Source organism: Chenopodium album, chromosome 19 (assembly GCF_948465745.1).
Source record: "Chenopodium album chromosome 19, dcCheAlbu1.1, whole genome shotgun sequence".
Taxonomy (NCBI): Eukaryota; Viridiplantae; Streptophyta; class Magnoliopsida; order Caryophyllales; family Amaranthaceae; genus Chenopodium; species Chenopodium album.
In genome coordinates this window covers 38,582,532-38,596,679 of record NC_137852.1, presented here as the reverse complement: position 1 = coordinate 38,596,679, position 14,148 = coordinate 38,582,532, and the positions used below count along the sequence as shown (strand labels likewise).

General features: G+C 34.1%; 1 protein-coding gene and 1 pseudogene across 2 annotated transcripts; both read right to left on the bottom strand.

Moving 5' to 3' along the window:
• Window positions 1–105: 105 nt before the first annotated feature.
• Window positions 106–2,119, bottom strand: LOC145595457 (transcription factor MYB35-like; annotated as a pseudogene).
• Window positions 2,120–3,047: 928 nt separating this feature from the next.
• On the bottom strand, window positions 3,048–10,603 carry LOC145593637 (putative prolyl 4-hydroxylase 7). 2 transcript variants are annotated; one of them, XM_081649929.1, is made up of 8 exons: window positions 10,330–10,597; window positions 10,122–10,220; window positions 9,981–10,038; window positions 9,766–9,870; window positions 4,913–4,970; window positions 4,648–4,823; window positions 4,509–4,569; window positions 3,048–3,655 (listed from the first exon to the last, which is right to left on the bottom strand). In XM_081649929.1, exons 1-8 carry the CDS (start codon window positions 10,416–10,418, stop codon window positions 3,354–3,356), a joined length of 948 nt encoding a protein of 315 aa, XP_081506055.1. In that variant the 5' UTR covers window positions 10,419–10,597; the 3' UTR covers window positions 3,048–3,353. The 2 variants fall into 2 exon arrangements, with proteins under 2 accessions (XP_081506055.1, XP_081506054.1); XM_081649928.1 differs by having other exon boundaries at window positions 4,509–4,823; window positions 10,330–10,603.
• Window positions 10,604–14,148: the final 3,545 nt, after the last annotated feature.

The window sequence follows — 14,148 nt, the reverse complement described above, 5'->3', positions numbered from 1 at the left end:
CTGTTTTTAACCAAATGAATAACATAACAGAATAAGCCATTTAGTTTATTCCATGTTTATTCCAGTTAGATAGAAAAAACAGCATCAAAAGCTGGGAAATTCCAACAATTTTAAATCAGTAGCCTAATTCCGAAAAAAAAAATTGAAAGAAAAGTAAAAGGCCAATTTGTTCAAAATTAGTAGTCTAAGATGTCATCAAAAGCAGGAAAATCTAACTGTATCTCGTTGTCACGGTCCAATAGAGTCTTGACAAAGGAGTTCACTGAGGAAGGTTCGTAGTCATAGCAGCTGCTTGTTACAGTATTCTTAGCTTCACTTTTACAGTCTGGCATCCCAAACTTGTCATCTGTAACCTTGTTGTTTGAGTGGTTTACACCAATGAGCTGGAATTGCAATGATTTCTCCAGTATGTGGGGAGGTGAATCTGCTGCTAGAAAACCCTGGTAGTTGTGGTCTTCCTCTGTAATGTCAGTAACTAGAAGAGGGTCAACAGAGTTTTTCTGTCCCCAGCTGCAGGCTGCAGTTGGCAACAGCAGGTGTGAGCTCGATTGTCCATTTGTTATTGATGATGTAGAGGACGATGAGGATGAAGGTGATACTTCTTCTAAAATATAATGGTTAAAAGAGGTAACATCTTGGAACTGAGTTCCAGGATTATCAGAAGGCGATATCTTACATTGAGAGGAGAAAGAATTGGTTATGTTTTGGTCAAGAGATCTGATTTGATGGTTGTTTGATAGACAGCTGATGCTTTCATAATCAGATAGTATTTTTGAGATGGGTTTATGAGTAACAGGGTCAATTCCCATTTTAGCAAGCTTCTTTTTCAGCTTGGTGTTCCAATAGTTCTTCACATCATTATCTGTTCTTCCTGGCAGATGTTTCGCAATTAAGGACCACCTGTACCAATTTAATAACAGACCAATAGACTTATTAAGGATGAAGTTCTGACATTTATCGACAAGAATCAGTAAGAGATAGAATGTTGTGCATTTAATGCACGCTGAAATTAAAGAAAAGATCCTGAAGAAGTACCTGCTGCCAATAGCTGCATGGTACTGAATGATGAGCTGCTCTTCTTGTTCTGTGAATTCTTCATGCTTAAGGTCAGGCCTCAGGTAGTTAGTCCACCTAAGCCTGCAACTCTTACCGCATCTATTGAGTCCTATACAACAACTAATTCATTAATATGCACAAACCCTTAATAATTAGTAAAAGAGAACAGCAAAAACCTAAGCAAAACAAAGAATATTATTAAGATCTTAAAAACACAGCATGAGCTGATAAAATGACATAATGACATTAGCCATTTACTGCATAACACACGATAATAAGATTTTTACTCGTCACTGTCATGTACCCCTATCATAGCTCCTAAGGGAGTAAGGGGAACTGTTGGAATTCCATAATAAATTAATGTTAATTTAAATCACTTTTCATAACATGATCTGTGGCAAAATCTTCAGTGAACATAAAAATGCTCCCCGTATTATTCCTCTATATCCCCGAAAAACCCCCATTTGTCCCCAAGATACTCTGATGTACAGAGCACATTTTCACAATAAGAAATAGGCAAAGCTCCATGATAACATGTTATAATGAAATATGTTTTTTCAGATATTTAAACCTAAGTTACAGACCGATGTCATTCAGGTGTCTGTACAGATATCAGGGTATGAGCAAATGTTGATTAAGAAAAGGCCTATAAGAAGCATTCCCTTAGTGAGTGAGTGAGGAGATGGAAGGTTACAGGAAAGGTGAAGTCATCGAAAATTTACCTGCTTTCTTAGGAACCTGAGTCCAATTACCGACTCCATGGTTAGATACATACGCAAGTATCTTAGCATCTTCTTCTGGAGTCCAGAGGCCTTTCTTGACATTTGCTTTATCGCAGCAAGGAGGCCTCCCCATCTTCAGATCAGAGCGCACAAGCACTAGCAGCAGCAACAGCAGCAGCAAGGAAAATGAGAGAAAGAGAAAAGGAATGATGAAGTTGATGTAATGATGTGATGCAATGTTCACACCGTTTTAACTCTTATAGAATCAAAGAAGAAACAATTAACAACTCTCAAGGCAAGCATTGCATGCAAATGGGGATCCCAATTAACGACATTCGCATGACATTCTTTTTCCTTGTAATTAAAGCCCATTTTTTGAATTTAAATCAGCTCTAATTAAATCTGCATGCATATGGCAACATATATAACTGTAAATTGTACTAACCTTTATACAAGTATCACGAGCAAAAACTGTCACAAACTTGAAGCTTTAGTACAACCTGCTGACATGGAATAAATGTTTCCTTCCAGTAATTCATTAAATTTGTTCATTTTATTACTTACTGCAATTCAAATCAGCAATGTAAAAGTATTGTACTGGAGACTGGCGCGAATAGATACAGTTATCAGATAATTTAGATCTGCAGATTATCTCATATCACTACATCAGTACTGATTACTAACAGTGGTATATAAATGTCATATGCAAACTTGCAACACTGGTTTGATAACAGAACTATGCACACTGTATAAGTGCTCTTCATGATAAATTGGTAACACTATCTACTATAAAATGCATGCGAAAAAACGTTTACTAATTAATCCTTTGTACTATGTAGGTAATAACTGGGCCATGCCCGGTTATTTAATTGCTTCTTTCATTTTTATTTGCACCATTCACGTAATTTACTTCTACCTTCGGTGATTAAAATTCAAGAAAAAATAAAATAAAATATTTATTAAAAAAAAGTATAGGATGTTATTAGAGTGTCTTAAAATATATATTATATACGAAGTATATAGCAAATTTTAATAAAATTTCAGTTGTAGATAATTAAAGATATTAGGAATTCCACATTCAAGTGTGAGTAGTAATGATGCAACTAAAAATAACAGCATTAAGTAGTACTCCGTATATAATTGGCATTATTTATCTCTAATGCTAACTGCTTTATCCTTGGTTAGGTAGTCATTATTTTATAAACACCAAGTATTCAATGTCATAAACAAAAAGACATATCTATGTTTTGGAAGGAACTGTACTTAATGTAGGAAGAAAACCTGCATTCGTGGCAGCTGCTTTACAGATAAAAATATAGAATAATCCATCTCCATCAGATAATTTCATACTGAATAACTACAACTCTACAAGTTTACAGTATAGAAAGTATAATACAAAAAGGGAAGACAGAACTCAATCCAAGGTTGTTGCTCTCTGTTTCTAGTAGAAGCAACATTTATCTACAACTATCTCAGCATCAGATGTGACTGGTGATTTATAGTTAAACAAAACTCATCCCTAAATAAAGAAGAAGACGACAACTCATCCACAAATGGAATGAATGATGTATACGCTCAGCAAACATTGCAACTCTTTCTGCAATGTCCCTTTGATTTTTCGCTGCCTACCATGTACACAGGGTTCTTTTCACACTCCCCTGCTTGTGCCCACTGAGTGCAGTGCACATTTTTATCTGTACATTCTCCAGAAGACTTATCTTCCAGAGATCTGTCAAAAGACCGAACATGAATCCACTTAGTTGCGGACCACTTCTCACCCTCAATGACAGGGCAGCTACCATGTAAGCTCATTGGATCAGTAGTTGCATCGGGATGAAGACTGAAAAACATCAATGCATCACCCTTACTGGGTTTCACTGCATGCAAGGACATCAAAAACTGTAAGGAAATGACTTGGGCAAGATGATAAGAATGTGAAAGAGCTCCTAGTTAAAATGTGAAAATGTTGGTGCTGCTAAAAACTCTACAGGCTCTACAGCCACAGAACCACAGAGGGCGAAGGTCTAAATTCATAAACTTAAAGGTCTCTAAAGCCAAACACTTGATTTATTGTATAAATTAGTGTACAAATAAGGTCTAAATTTATCGTATGGATTAGTGTACAAATAAGGTCAAAGTTCGGTAAAATCTCATATAAGATTAGACCAAATCACATCACATAAGATCAAATCAAGTGAACTGAACATAGCCTAAATTACCTAATGTCTAACTAGTTTAAGAGATAGGGAGAGTGGAAATAAGTCAAATAACACAAATACTAGTATACTAAAAAGGGTCTTTTGTAAAACCATGATATATCCCTGAGAGGTTAGGAATGGGGGGGGGGGGGGGGGGGGGGGTTTGGGGGAGGGGGATGATATTTCTGTGCAAAAAAACCTTTGAGTATATAACACACAACATAAAAGCAGGAATGCTACAAATACCATGAAAGTGAAAGTTTGTGAATGAGAATCAGATACAAAATAAAAGGATGTTCTACAATATATATTATTCTAAAACTCTAAGAGAGCATTTGATATTTTGATCACTTTTTTCTTTTTCTTTTTTTTGGAAAGGGTTATATATATATTTAGATCACTTAACAGCACAGAAGCGATGTAAGATATGCAAAGCAGTAAATACCGAAACTTCCTAGACAACCATGCAAGGAATTTAGACGTCTTTTTATTGATAACTCTGGCAAAAACTTAAAATTGTACTGAGGTATACCTGCATAGCCACCTTTAGCACAATCAGACCAGCTGTCATTTTTCGATTGGTTCAGCTTTCCCTGGACAAAATATTGAATTAGACAAACTTCTGAAGAAAGAATGAAAGTCAATAAAACATAAATAAATAAAAAATTTACCTCTGCGTTGGGAAAAACAGTTTCTCCACCCTTTTCAACATAAGACAAGTACATCAGCACAGTAGCAATCCGGTGGCCACCTAGCTGCTGATTGACCTTATCATGAAAGTAATCAAAATGGGGCTCATACTTTTGACCAAGCTCATAGCGAAGGACTTGCATGGCCTCCCCATTTTCTGAACAGTGATGACAATATATAAGTTACTAATACAACATGATCCAACTTAAGCAGCACAATAAAGGCCTGATGTACAGCAATATTCACCTGGAGGAAGGAAAGTCCAGGCAGCAATTCTTGCCTCGATTCTAGTAACGACATCATCCTTAAGAGGCAACACAAATGGTAAATATAAACATTTCAGATTTTGATTTTATACGAATAGATATTGAATTGACATAAATCAGCAAAATTAGCTGTGTACAACTGTACCACATGAAGTATTATACACAACATACTAATTTGAAGTATTTTCTACATTTTCACAAGTAAAGACTCTTGAAAAGATATGAAAAATATCCCTCAAAGAAAGGTTAGGTTAAATTCTGGCATGACAAGAACAAGGATCCACTAAAAGTAGCAACAGAGATTCATTAACAAAGCGCAACAGAAAAGAGACATCCAAAACAAAACCTCAGATATTAAGAAATACGAAAATAAACAATGATGGTAGTTCCACAAAGAAAAGCTACTTAGTGATGCCTCTTCCATCTCTAAGGCTCGTTTCTGAAATTTTAGTGGCCCAAGGGCGAATCTATAAGCTGGCCCCTAATTGACTAATACTTGTTATAATTACACAAAAAAAAGGATTCGGGTATGCAAAAATTACATTGATACACAATACTTTTTTGATACAAATTTTTTTTATTAATACAATAATGCTCTTATAAAATATTTTCTTCAAGCATTCTAAATGCAATGTCACCTACATCAATATGCTTTAACATATTTCTTTCAATATATAAAAGGGCTAAACCATTTAACCTTTCTTGAGAAATTGACACTCACAAGCATGTTTCCAATTATTTCAACTTAGAAAAAACTTCTTTCAACAAATGCAATAGACCAATATAGTTAATAAGATTTGGTAAGCAATTGAAAATTTGAAACACTTGTAAAATAATTGGTATCTTTGACAAACTCAAGAATTTTATATGCCGAAATCAACACATTTGGCAAAGTCATTTACAATACTTTAAATTTCGAAAAGAAGATCATTTGCATCAGCCAAGTTATTATGAGAAAAAGTAATGTTAAAATTAATGCAAGAGTTTCTTAATTCATCATTACCTATTGATTTGAACTTGTCTAAGTCATATAAAAATCCCAAATAATTTCTATACTTATAATTGCCCAAATATATTCTACAAAGAACTTATTGACATATCCACAACCAACAAAAAAAATATATATAATTGACTCTAAAAAAAATCCTCGATTGATTGTATTTTTTCATCATTATCAAATTCATCAAATTGTTTTAGTATAACAATTGGAGCTGCAATGAAATAAGTAAAAGGTATTATCATAAATTTTGAAAAGCATAGAAATACAGGCTTTAAATGTTGCATTAATATTGTCAAAAGCCTTCATTTATACAAATATAATGCCCACCCTTTCAACAAAAAGTCAATTTTCAATTTGATAAAAATAATGGGAATAAAGGAAAAAATACAATCACCCAAGGAATCTTTTAGAGTCAATTATTTTATGGTGGTTGTGGATATTGGAAATTACTTATTTGAAAAATAGATTAGAGCAATTAAAGGTATTTAAAAACAAAAAAAAAAAAAAAAAAAAAAAAAAAAAAGTTGAATTTTTATTTGACTCAAATAAGTTGAAATCATTGGATAATAATGAATTAAATTTTTTTTTTTTTTAATAAATTTCAACACAACTTTTTCTCATAATAATTTAACGGATATTGATGCAGATAAATTTTTATTTTTTAGAATTAAAAGTATTGAAAATGACTTTGCCAAATGTGTTGATGTCACACCTAAACTTTTAGAGTTTGTCAAAGGTGCTAATTGTAATCTTAATGTTTAATTGCTTATCAAATCCTATTAACTATGCTCATAACTGGTGCATTTGCTAAAAGAAGTTTTTCAAAGTTGATTTATTGAAAACCTACTCGAGATCGTCGATGTCTCAATAAAAGTTGAATGGTCTAGTCATTTGATGCATTTACAGCACATTGATGTAGAAACTATTATTAATCTAGAATTGCTCAAAGAAAATCTACAATATAATTAAATTATATTGTACTAAATAAAGTATTGTGTACTATTTAATTATTTTGCATCCCTTAACAATTTTTTTCTGATAATAAATTTAGGTTTTAGTCAGTTAGGGATCCATTTTTGAGATTCTCCCTTAGGCCACAAAAGGCTTAGAAACGCGCCTACACTAATAGTCTAATACCCCCTATAACCATTATTTGATCTCCGTTACCTTGCACACTGACAATATACTTGATAATAAATGCTAGGCCATTTGTTTACATGGAATACTAAGGAAAATGGCAAAGAAGGCCTTTACAAAATTCGGACAGGGTGATATAATTGAGGCATGGACAGATGCTTTTCTTACAAGCTACAGCTTTGAAGTATGTTTTCCTTCCAGGGGGAAAGTTTGGCAATTCTCCTCCTCAGCTCACTTGTGTATTTTGACATTCACATTGGTAGGAAGCCTTTTAGATATTTCCACATGTGGACCAGAATTGAAGCAATAACCAAAGGAATGTGGCAGGCATTCACATGTTTCAGCTACTATATATAGAAGCTAAAACACTTGAAAATCGCATTGAAAGACATTGGTCAAGGATTTAACTAAAGATCACTTAAAAATGCTTTAGTGGCTAACTTATATTTGAATCCTTCCCCTAAGCTGATGAAGAGGTGAGAGGAAGGTTGAATTATTATGACACTCATAAAGCCTCTCAATACTATTGTGAAACAAAGTCTAAAATGGATTGGCTTAAGACTGGTGATTATATTCTGCAATGTTTGACAAGTAATTAAAGCAGAGAAGAGCTTGGAAGGTGGAACTCAATTTATGCAATCGAGAATGGGAATGGTGTATGGCCGTATGGGTGAATAATCCAGATATGTGAATGATGCTTTCCTTTATTATAAATCTTTTGTTAGGCACTGCTATGACAGAAGGGAAGGTAAATAAAACAATTAATGGAACTGGGCATGTGGTATCTAGGGATTATTGTCAGATTTTCTATGCTTGCTCCATACTCAACTAGAGAAACTAAAGATGCTTAACTATTGATTCCTGGAACTAAGTCACTTGGGCCAGCTGCTATAGAAGCTGTTTTTCAAAGATGCATAAAATATAATAGGTACTGATCTTACTAATGTTATTCTTCTCATTCTTACTGCTAGTAGGCTCCAAAAGTAATTTAATGTGACTGCTACTATTCTGATTCCTAAAAGTAAAGGTCCAGTAAATGAGAGTGATAAACTGATAAGACCAATCTCAATCTCATGTTGTAATGTGGTCTATAAAGGTGATTACCAAGATACAAGGCAATAGGAATTACTTGTCTTTGCTTTACTGATGATGTAATAATATTTTGAAAAAGAGATATTAAATCAACTATGCTAATGTTGAGGGTCTAGTTAGTTCTCTGAACCTTCAGTCCTCCAAGTTAACGTGGGCAAAACTGCTTCTCTGGTATGTCTCAAGAGCAGAATAACTCTGCAAAGAATTTCTGATTTTACCACCAGAAGTTCAATCCCCAGTAAATTATTTGGGAATTCCTATTTGTGCAAAAAGGCTCTCGGTAAAGTAAAGTGAAAGCATTGCTAAGACTGAGGTGATTAGAATATAAGTATGGAGCTCAAGAAATCTTACGTTTGCTCGAAGGGTACAATGAGTCAATTATGTATTACAGAGCATTCACATTTACTGGACATTACCTTAAGCAAAATTTGAGAGAATAAATTAAATCTGCAGGAGTTTCATTTGGCATTGCCTTAAGATAAGCAAAGCCCTGATTTATATCGTGTGAACATGTTTGCAAGTCCAAAGCTACAGGAAGGATTGGGTTTGATAAAAATTAATACATGGAACGTGACTGCCATTAATAAGCTTGTGTGGGTTAAGGAGGTTTGGTGAGGCTTGTTGTTCCAAAGCATAGATTTTGCTGCTGGGTTGCTGTTCTGAAGAAATTAAAAGGCAGAGACGGGCTTTGCAAAGATGAGAATTTGTGTTGATCAAATTATTCCTATTTGTACAGTGGGTGGCTGATGAATCCCATCAGCATCTGTTCTTTGACTGCGTTTAGCCATTTACAGTCAAAGGTGTATTGTAGCAGTGAGAAACTTGTGTGGTATCAAGCGCAGAACAGGAGGCATTCTAGAAAGTTTAGAAAGGCTGTGCTCTACTCAGTTACTCGTTTATTTTGTCAACAGCTTAAACAACCATTGGGTATTTTGATTAACTCTACAGCAAAAGATAGCTAATGTAAATAAATTCATCAACTCAAAGTTTCAAACTAAACAGAAGAAAAACAATCATTGATCCGGTAGTAATGGAACCCAAAGAATAAACCGGCTAGCTAGGGAAACAATCACCCAGATATGCGCTATACTAATACTTGATTCAAAATTCTCATTGCTAACAATAAGACTCACAATGCAACCACTAATATTGATAATTTATGGTGCAATTTTTTTAAATAAAAAATTTTCAATTATCTAAAGATTCTTTTGAAGAATTATCTAAAGATTCTAAACTATGTAAACTTACTTTAACTTATTTAACTGTAAATTAAACCTCAGTGGTAATCCTTATCAAACCCCTATCTAAACTAATTTGAGCTTTTTACCTTGTTTAAACTTATCTTACCAGAATCAATTAAGGTGATAAGAACATGCCCTTAAAATCCATATCACATACTATTAATTTTAGGAATTTCAGAAACTTTTAGGGGCATTGTTTGATCACTGTTCACTAAAGGACTATAATACACAAAAATTTTGCCAATTTATAGTTTCTCAAGGTTGATATTATTTACTAAAAAAAAGACTATTGTTCAACCACATTAAGCAATTATAAAATAATCACACAAAGTAGTTAAAAGATTTGGCAAAAAAAATACAAACCTGACCCTTTTGAAGAAACATGCCAGAGCTAGTTCTCACTTCACTTGGTATACTCTTCCCAGACTCATTATCAGCCACCATTGATTTCTCCAATTTATCCTTTGCCTAATTCAATCCCAAGAAAAAAAGAAAAAAAAAACACCATTTATTTATAATTTAAACAAACAATAATCATAAATAAAATATACTAATTTTTTAATCGTATAAAGCCTAACCAATTGGATAAGATGATCACATTCTTCATGGGTTAAAAAACCCTTGTACAAAAATGCCCTGAAAATTCAACAATTATTACAATCATCATTAAATACATCATTGAAGATTTAAAGATAAGAAAAATGAAAGATAAGAAAAACCTGGGATGCCATGAAAGCTGAGTGACGCGAGTAGGATCAAATCCATATAAAGAATTATAAACAGTCTCACTCTTCAATTTAAGCACAGATTCTGGACGCCTGAAAAAATAATAATGATTTTATATCAAAACAATCAACATTTACCACGCATTTTTGAAATTTTAATTCCCAGAAAATGAAGATTGAAGAAAGAGAAAAGGAATAATACTTGTTGTTGCTGAACCATCCAGCATTAGAAAGGTGAGGGAAAATCAAGAAAAAAGATAGAAAAATTAATGGGAATTTTCGAATTTCCATGATCAAATTGTACCCAGAAATCAAAGAAATTTGAGCAATGTAGGGTGATTATGATTAGTGTTGATGATTGATGAAGATGAAGAAGAGAAAATAATGGGGAATTGGAGTGAGTATTGACGACGTAAATGTAGAATGTGGAGTGTTTTTGTTGGGTTGAATAGTTGAATTGAAACGAAGAGCACCACCCACAGAATTGGGATTCCAAGTGTTAGAAATTTTTAAAAAGTTGTCCAGTCTGGAAGTTTCGTTTCTTCGGTCACATTAATGTTAGACTTTGACTAGTTTGTTAACTTATCATTACATATATTACAGATTTAGGCTTTGTTTACACCACCTTATAAAAAATACGGCTCTTTCACCAAATGTTACTGAGCATTTTAATAATTCACAACATGTAATCAAGATTTTCAAAATTTACCAAATACCCCCCAATTTTTAAATAATTCACCGAGTGTTATTAATGATTAACAGCCGTTAACTCCGTTAGTCATTAGCGTTTAATCATGACACATGTCATAATATGATTGGTCTATTTATCTTAATTCATAAAAATTAAAAGATAAACAAAAAGTTGAATAAAAAAAACAGAAAAAAAAAATCCAAAATTTTCCCAGCCACCTTCCCACCATCGCCAAACCCTAGCCCCTCCCTTATCTCACCAGAAAATGGCCGGCCACCCCCTTAACCACCAAAAAGGGCCGGTTGGCCCTTTAGCACCCCACTTGATGCACCGCCGACCCCCAAAACCACCCACACAACCTGCCTTGACCCTAAAAACCACCAACACGAGCTTTGATCAGAACACCCAGCGTTTTCCGACCACCGCGCAAAACCACTCCTCATATCCTCCACCCTTGAAACGACGAAATTGACCATTCTAGATTTCCATGGTCGATTTCAGTCGTCTGAGGGTGAAGCGTTTCCACAGTCCGGTTCTATTATAGGTTTCCATGGTCGGTTTCGGTGGCTATGGTGATGTGTCGTGTTGGTGCGTAAGGTGGTTGCGGGGGCTAGGGAGGGGAACAGGGCGGGGGTCGTCGGGTAGGCGGAGTTCTATGGGTCATCGTCTGGGTGCTGGAGTCGGGCAGGCAGAGTTCTGGGCATTGTGTGAGACGGTTGCGGTGGCTGGGGGGGTATTTCGGGAGGAGGAAGAGGGGATTAAGTGGAGTCTGCGGTTTTGGTGGTGTCAAGGGGTTCCAGCGGGAGGTCTGGTAGTTCCGGCGGGTTTCGATAGGAGGTTAGGGGGTTCCAACAGGAGGTCAAGGAGTTCCAGCGGTTGGGTTTATTTGGGCTGTCAATTAGCTTTGGCAGGTGGTTAAGGTGGTGGGGCTGGGTTGGGTTAGGATAAATTTTTTTATTTTTATTTATATTTTTTAAAACCAATAGCTGACTGACACGTGTCCATATGTGTCATGATTAAGCCCTATTGACTAACAGAGTTAACTCATCCATTAATCATTAATGACACTTAGTGAATTTTTTAAAACTCGGTGGCATTTGGTAAATTTTGAAAACCTCGATGGCATTTAGTGAATTATTAAAATGCTTAGTGGCATTTGGTGAAATAGCCGTAAAAATTATATACAAAGTATTTATTAATAATATTCTTAGTTCAGTAATAATTATTTTATTCAACAAAAAACTTTCAGTTCAATAAAATAAGTTCATTTTACTTTAAAGAAAAAAAAATAATAATAAGTCCTTGTTCACTTCACTTTAAAAATAATATTCCCTCCGTCCCTTAATACAAAGTCTTTCTAGCATTTATTACTCACATAATAAAGAGAAAGAGGCTTTTAATTTAGGGACGGAATGAGTATTTTGTAAAAATAATTTCACTTCAGTTTAGTAAAAATAAGTTTAGTTCAATAAAATTTAGTATCTTTAAGAATAAAATGTAACAGAGAATCAGTAAAATAATTTCAATTCAGCAAAAATAATTTAAATTCAATAAAATTAATTTCAATTCAGCAAAAATAATTTGAATTCAGCAAATATAATTTAAATTTAACAAATATAATTTCAATTCATTAAAAATAATTCAGTTCAGTAAAAATAATTTTAGTTCAGCAAAAATAAAGTGAAGTGAACGGGTTCTAACATATAATCAGTAAAAAATAATTTCGGTTTATCAAAAATAATTTCAATTTGGTAAAAAATAATTTAAGTTCAGCATAAATAATTCCAGTTCAACATAAATAATTTCAATTTATTCAAAATAATTTAAGTTCAGCAAAAAAGAGGTGAAGTTAACAAGGTCTTATAGAGTTTTAGTTATAGAGACTATATTTTTTTGAAGAAAGTTATAGAGACTATATGAGTGATTGTAGTTTTGGTAAGTTAGAGTAATTATTTTGGACTTGTCTCATGAAGCCATAGGTGAGGCAAGCCTCACCCAATATCTTCTCCTAGAAAAAATAGTAATCTCATTTGTTCATTTGTGTAACTCGTTATACTTTTGTTATTATTGGTCTTTTTAATTAATAAAAAGAATAAATCAGCTTATTTATGAAAGGAACCACATTTTTTCATTGAAAAGGTATTGGGTGCGGACTCTGGCACGCATATTGGCTGTCTGGCTGATATATTTTACTTGTTGATATGTTTCATTTGTTGGCTGATATGGTTTTTGTGTTTGTTAATATATTCCTTTTTGTTGGCTGAAATGTTTTTTTTTTTTTTTTTTGATATGTTTCTTTTGTTGGCTGCTATCAGACATTAGTTGGCTGATATATTTCTTTGGTTGGCTGATATCTTTATTTTGTTGACTGATATGTATACATTAATTGTTGGCTTATATGTTCCATCGTGTTGGTTGATGTACTTATTTTGTTGGCTTACATGTTGCTTTTGTTTGCTGTTTTCATCATTTTGTTGGCTGATATACTTCATTTGTTGGCTGATATGTTCCTTCTGTTTGCTAATATGTATCTTTTGTTGAATGATATGTTCCTTTTGTTGATTGATATGTTTCATTTGTTGGCTGATATGTTCCTTATGTTGAGTGATATGTTTTTATTAATGTTAGATACGTGTCTAATAATTACTGATATCAAACATCAACTGGTTGATATGTTCATTTTAATGGCTGATATGCGTCATTTGTTGGCTGATATGATTAACAACATACAATATTTTTATTTCCTTCTCTCTCTACTTTCCCCATCTTCCTTTCTTTCTTTCTCTTTCAAATGAATAATGTATCAACCAACAACCCAAAATGCTCAAACTTATACTCCAAACTTAACCGCGCCACCTTCTCGACCCAATTCACCAACACCAACCCAATACAACAAACGGCAATAACAACAACTGCACAAATCACCGCGTCAACCCACAACAACAAACACCGCCAAATCAGCCCACATCGCCACCACCTCCACCGCAAAACATTGCTGCACCTTTTCATTGCAAATACCTAGCCACAGCCATTAGCCGCGAATCACTAATATGCAGCACCAAATTGCCACAAAAGCCCCACCACCGAATTGCCATCACCAAATCGCACCCAAACCGCCACCAAATTGCACCCAAATCACACCACCAAACCGTAGGAGAGAGAAAGAGAAAGAAGAGAAGAAGGTGAGAGAAAGATAAGGGAAGAGATGTGGCAGTGTCGCACTACTAATACATTGTCGCACAATACAATTGGGTGCGTTGTGTTTTTTTTTTCATTGGAGTAACTACACATCCGTCAAGGTAGTCCCATTTGCTTATCACGTTAACCCTT